Source organism: Physeter macrocephalus, chromosome 8 (assembly GCF_002837175.3).
Source record: "Physeter macrocephalus isolate SW-GA chromosome 8, ASM283717v5, whole genome shotgun sequence".
NCBI classification, from domain to species: domain Eukaryota; kingdom Metazoa; phylum Chordata; class Mammalia; order Artiodactyla; family Physeteridae; genus Physeter; species Physeter macrocephalus.
The window spans coordinates 414,102-420,536 of NC_041221.1; the positions used below are offsets into that span (position 1 = coordinate 414,102).

The 6,435-nt window shown below is 38.0% G+C and overlaps 1 protein-coding gene across 5 annotated transcripts in view; it reads left to right on the forward strand.

Moving 5' to 3' along the window:
- The window catches only part of MAP3K7CL (MAP3K7 C-terminal like), a 41,620-nt gene extending 37,981 nt beyond the window's left edge, over positions 1–3,639 (forward strand). For 4 of the 5 annotated variants that reach the window (XM_028492606.2, XM_028492603.2, XM_028492604.2 and 1 more), the window contains one exon: positions 2,502–3,639. In XM_028492606.2, the coding sequence (XP_028348407.1) occupies positions 2,502–2,682 (181 nt within the window). In that variant the 3' untranslated portion in view covers positions 2,683–3,639. The remainder of the gene's footprint in view (positions 1–2,501) is intronic. The other variant, XM_055086388.1, reaches the window with a different exon arrangement.
- The last annotated feature ends 2,796 nt before the right edge of the window (positions 3,640–6,435 follow it).

Below are 6,435 nucleotides of genomic sequence, written 5' to 3' on the forward strand. Positions count from 1 at the left end.
CTTCCCGGACCGGGACACGAACCCGTGTCGCCTGCATCGGCAGGCGGACTCTCAACCACTGCACCACCAGGGAAGCCCCCTATATTCTTTTTTTAAACCATTTTAAAAAATTGAAGTATATAGTTAATTTACAAGGTTGTGTTAGTTTCAGGTGTATGGCAAAGTGATCCAGTTTTATACAAATATATATATATAAATTCTTTTTCAGATTCTTTTCCATTATAGGTTATTACAAGATATTGAGTATAGTTCCCCGTGACATACAGTAGGTCCTTGTTGTTTATCTATTTTATATATGGTAGTGTGTATATGTTAATCCCAAACTTCTAATTTATCTCTGGGAGCCTTTATATTCCACATACTATGGAAGATACAAAGATCAATAAGAGCCCAAAGGCACCTTGTGTATATGCATATGAATGTTCCAGATTATCTTCCCTTTGTCCCTGTTGGGCACTTTCTTTTCAGTGCCTGGTTTTGCTCAGTGGTCACCAAATTGGGTACACAAAGCAGTCCGTTGAATGCAGGAAGAAAATACTAGAACTTCTATTCTGATTTGCTTTTTAACCTTTTCCTGGGGCAACTGTGTGATAGTTTCAAATTTACAGAAAAGTTACAAAAATGGTAAAAAGAACCCCCATAACTTCCTTTACTGCATTCATTAATTATTAAGAATTTCCCCAGTTGTGCTTTATTCTCCCTTTCCCAAAACTACATACTACTGGGGCTCTCTCTCTCTTTCTCTCTTAGAGAGATGGGGTGTCTATCCATCTATCTATATCACAGGCAAATATACAATTATATATATGTGTGTAGATATATATATATATATATATATATCATGCTCCATTGCCCTAAATACTTCAGTGAGTATTTTCTAAGAACAAGGACATTCTCTCACCTGACATCAATACAATAATTAAAGTTAAGAAATTTAGCATTGATACAGTAGTATTATCTAATTCACAGGCCATAGTTAAATTGCATCACTTTCCCAATAATGTCCTTCACAGATTTTTTTTTCCAATTCAGAATTGCACATTGCATTTCATTGCCATTTCTCTTTAGTTTTTCTGAATATGAAGCAGTTTTAACATTTTGAAGCATACAGGCTTCAAATGCTTTTGTAACGTTTCCCTCAATTTGAGGTTGTCTGACGTGTACATTTTTTGGCAGGAATACCACAGAAAAGATGTTGTGTCTTTTGTGATGCATGGGGCATCTATTGGTCTCATTACTAATGATGTCAAGTTTAATCACTTGGTTCAAGTGGTCTTCCGGGTCTCTGCACTTTTGCATACAGAGGAGAAAGAAATATGACATACCCTTATGTTGAGGCAAAGGAAAATTCAGTTAAGTCTAGTTTAGAATTAACTGACACATATAAGGGGAGTGGGCCTGTTTTGGGCTGTCATGTTTATTAAATCTAAATATAGACTGCAAATCTTTAGCTCCTTATTATGTGTATTTACATCAATGAATTATTTACAAATATTTATTGTTGTAGGCGTTATCACTACAAGTTCCCTCCAATAACCTTAGCTTGGTTCCTAAATTCAGGAGTCAGGCCAGCACCAAACGTAGAGATATTGCTTTGTTAGTTAGGGCGACAAGATATATATAAGGACTAGGGAAACACATGGAAAATAATATCTGCAGGAGGCAACTGGAATTTCTTCATAAAGATTTGTTACTTTGCCTAGTAAAGATTTGTTAAACTCAGAAATAGAAAACCAAAGAAGATAATAACTGAATTTGAAGGACAAAACTTAGGTAAGGGACAAACTATGATTCACCTACCCGTAAGACAATAGCATCTTAAATTATAAACAAATTTTTCTGTTTTTTTCCTACAAAATAGTCATAATTTTTATAATTTGTTGTACTCTTTAAAAGATCACCCCTTTTGACTGTCAAAGGACTTATTGAGCTTTTTCTGGTATATGTTTATTTTATTTTATTTCTATTTATTTATTTATTTATTTTTAATTGGCGTATGCTTGCTTTACAATGCTGTGTTAATTTCCCCTGTACAGCAAAGTGAATCAGCTTTATGTGTATCTATATCCCCTCTTTTTTAGATTTCCTCCCCATTTAGGTCACCACAGAGCACTGAGTAGAGTTCCCTGTGCTGTGCAGTAGGTTCTCGTTAGTTATCTATTTTCTACATACTATCAATAGTGGATATATGTCAATCCCCATCTCCCAATTCATCCGATTCCCCGCTTCCCCCTTGGTATCCATACATTTGTTCTCTATATCTGCGCTGGTATATGTTTAATATTTTGGATATATCTAGACGAGGTGTTGGAATAAAATAAAGGCATCTAACATTTGTGAAGTTGGAAAAATAAAAGTAATTCATTGGAGGCAAGCAGAGATGGGTAAAATTTAGAAGAGTAGAATGACATATTCGACTTCCATTATGCTGTTGTGGTATAATTTAATTTGTTTGCATTACATTTTATGCTTCTTCTTCACCTGCCCCCCTGACTCTTCAGAAAGGAGCTCATTGCCAAGCTGGATCAGGCAGAAAAGGAGAAGCTGGATGCCGCTCAGCTGGCTCGGGAATTTGAGGCACTGACGGAGGAGAATCGGACATTGAAGCTGGCCCAGTCCCAATGTATAGAACAACTGGAGAAACTTAGAATACAGTATCAGAAGAGACAGGGCTCGTCCTAACTTGAAATTATTCAATGTGAGCATAAGAGGTTGGTGGCTGCTATGCACTGGCCAAAAGATTTTTATTTTAAAGGGATAGTGAGTTAAAATCCATTGCTTCTCCTTATTACCCACATGGCCGACGTCTATACTAATGAGTTTAATGCTTGCCTGATATAGTTTGAGAGAAGGGTTATTTTATTTTAAATAAGGTAATTAAAACAAACCTATTACCAGATGTTTTCAGAGATCATAATTCGTTTCCAAAGATATTTTTTTTTTTCTTATTTAGCAAGATACGATCATACTGTAGATCCGGGTAGAAAATGATAGAAATAGAACATTGACTGATTCTACTAAGAATCATGAACAGAATTCAGCCATGAAACAAACCAGTAAGATGCTCACTGCAGTTTCATATCTGTGTATTTTTAAATTTCACATCTTTAGTCTTTCTACGGTGCTCTAATCTGAACTGTCAGAAACTTCTCCAAATATATTTATGTTCACCAGAGTTAGGTTTAATCCCTCAATGATTGATTGTACTAAGAATAAATGGTTGCATATCATAAAGGCTTTCTCATGAAAATATTAGCGGAAAGCATGTTTGTGCCAGAAGCACATTTGCCAGTGCTAACTTGCTGTTGTAATAAAAAGCAGATAAGGCTGCATTTTCTCCGTGCCACGTTACCTCCTGGTAAACATCTCTGCCTTTGCTTGTGTGTGTTCTGGGAGAAATGGAAAAGTATTGTTTGGACATTACTTTGGTGAGTTCCCATGAAAACATCCCAGTAGTTTGAACAGTAAAATTCTAACTATTACTCTGTTTTGGATTTAAGGAGATGTTTTGGGTCAATAATAACTAATAAGAATACATGAGTAAATTTAAGATTAAAATGATTTTTCCCTTGTTCTATCACCATATTTTGCCAAATTGATCTCTTTGTTTTATGTCCATTTCTATTCCTGTAACTTCTTTTTCATTAAACATAGATCAAAACTCTCAGTCTGTATTTTGTCTCTTTCTTAACCTCAATTTATGCTAAAAGTTGGGATGGGTTAACCCTAGTCAGAACTTGCTCTTAGTTGTCTTTGGAAGTGCCAAAAAAGCAGTGAAGTCCCTTTTCTTGTAAGACTGTGGTTTCTCATATAAATAACTCAGAGCTTTACACTGAATATGATCATTAGTGTCTTAAAGTATTTTCCCAGAAAACATAAAAGAGAATAGCTGATTAAAACCATAAGATGCCCTGGGATAGACTGGTTGTTATCAACTGGGGGTGATTTTACCCTCTAGGGACTTTTGGCAAAGTCTAGAGATATTTTTATTGTCACGACAAGGATGAGGGGGTGGGTGCTACTGGCATCTGGAGAGTAGAGGCTGGGGATGCTGCTAGACATCCTGCAATACACAGGACAGCATCACAACAATGAAGAATTGTTTGGCCCAGTATGCCAATGGCACAGAGGTTGATGCACCTTGGGTTAGACTAATCACTGGGCAGCTGGGCAAATGCCAAGCGGAAACATGATGCAGGGCCATATGGGTGTCCCTGTCATACGGTGTGTGTCCATAAGGTCCTTAGCGTCCTCACCCTCAGTTTCCTCATTTGTAAAATGAAGCTTTTCGAGAGCTCTCAAAGTTTGAATGTTACGTGAGCCTATTCACCTTTCAGCTGCTTTAACGTTTAACTAAAGGTGAAAGTCCCTATTATCCTGGTAGAGCCTTCTTTTTAAAATAACCCCAAGGCTTATATATACTAATATAAAGGGGGACTCGTTGACTAAATTTATATAAATCTAAGGTTAATGGAATGGAAGGATGAAGGGTAAGTTACCTAGCTTTAAATACAACGATTAGTTGTTGATCACTGCCCATCTGAAGAGGGTTACACGTATTTACAGAATTCAAGCAGTCATGGCACCTTATAGAAAATGGGAGGGGAGGGCGTGGAAATACAGTTCCAAAATCTCTCTGCTCTACTAGAATGAAAATAATTTTACAAGGTCAAAATATTTGAACACGCTGTTATTATGTTAAGGAGACACTGAGTAAATAATTTTCATATCTGTTCTAGTCTCAGCCTGGAATTTTACTATGTTTCCAAAAGATATCTATTCATGACTCAAAAGTAAGCATTTCTATAGGTGTGTGTGTGTTTTAATATTTTTTAATTGAAGTATAGCTGATCTACAGTATTATATTAGTTTCAGGTGTACAACATAGTGATTCAGCATAGGAGTGTGAGTTTTAAGCAGACTTTTATTCATTAAAAATATAAAAACATCTACTTTTGTAGCATTGTCAGAGAAACCTAAAGGCAAAATTTCTTATATTGTCAGTTTCATCTTTTCATTCATTTGACAAATTTCCTCCAATCTTATTTACCGTTGTCTATCGTCTGTATAACACAGAATCATTTAAGAATTTTATATCTTCAAATATATTTACAATGTTCTTGCTATTAGCAATAATGAAAAATTTATAGAGCATTAAAAATGAGCACAGAGGTTCTATTAGTATTAAGATGAAGTGCTTGTTTTAGAGCTAGAATTTAAGAAAAATGTAACCCACATTATACCGTGTAATTGCTCTGCTAAAGAATTTGCTATTTGTGGGCCATTTAGTTTATATAGACATAAAAGAATGTGGTTACAGGTGACTAAACGTCCAGTCTCTACTCATTGGTGTTGGTATCTTTTTTTTTTTTTTGTGGTACGCGGGCCTCTCACTGTTGCGGCCTCTCCCGTTGAGGAGCACAGGCTCTGCGGCCATGGCTCACGGGCCCAGCCACTCGGTGGCATGTGGGATCCTCCCGGACCGGGGCACGAACCCGCGTCCCCCGCATCGGCAGGCGGATTCTCAACCACTGCGCCACCAGGGAAGCCCAGTGTTGGTATCTTGATGTCATTCTGGTACCTGGGCTTGGATGTCTCATTAACTCAGTACAAACAAGGAACTAAAAGGGATCTGGAATTCAAATTCAATTCAACAGAAGTTTACTATTTACTCACCAAGTGCAAGGCAGAATAACAGCAAAAATGAATGACACGATCCCAGTGTTCCACACTTTGGGAGGCAGTAGATAGTCTTCCCAGAGGGTATATGTAGGGAGGGGGATAGTGACAAATTAGGTTGAGAAGTTCCACTGGGCCCTGGTTGTGGGAGAGTTGGGACAAAATAAACATTTTGAAAAGAGGAGTGAATGGTCAGGGCTGGTCTTGAAGACAATGAACAGGGTTGCGGTGTACAGGACGGATGGACACCAGAAACTGCCAGGAGGCTAACAGGAAGGAGTGCGCAGCAAGGGAGAGTGGCTGCAGCTGGGTTGGAGGAGCAGACTAGTAGGGCTGGGAGAGACAAAATGAGAAGGAGAGCCCACGCGCCTTGGGATGGATGGCAGGTGTCACTGAAGCAAAAAGATGAACAAAAGTAATGTTTAATGAGCCCTTTCTGTGCCAGAAAAATCCAGGTTCGTCATATAGGCTATATTATTTAATTCTCAGAACAGCCTGAGAGGTAGCTATAATTATCCCCACTCCCCAAAGCCAGAAAGTAAGGTTACAGAATTTGTACAGTGTTTCTCGCAGGGCTGGGATTCAAATGCAAATTGACTTTTTACCTTCCCTCCCTCTTCCCTCCCTCTCCCTCCCTCTGTCTCTCTCTCTCTCTCTCTCTCTCTCTCTCTTTCTTTTTCTTCCTTCCTTCCTTCCTTCCTCCCTCCCTCTCTCTCTCTTTCCCTTCCTTCCTTCCTTTCTTCCTTTCTTCCTTCC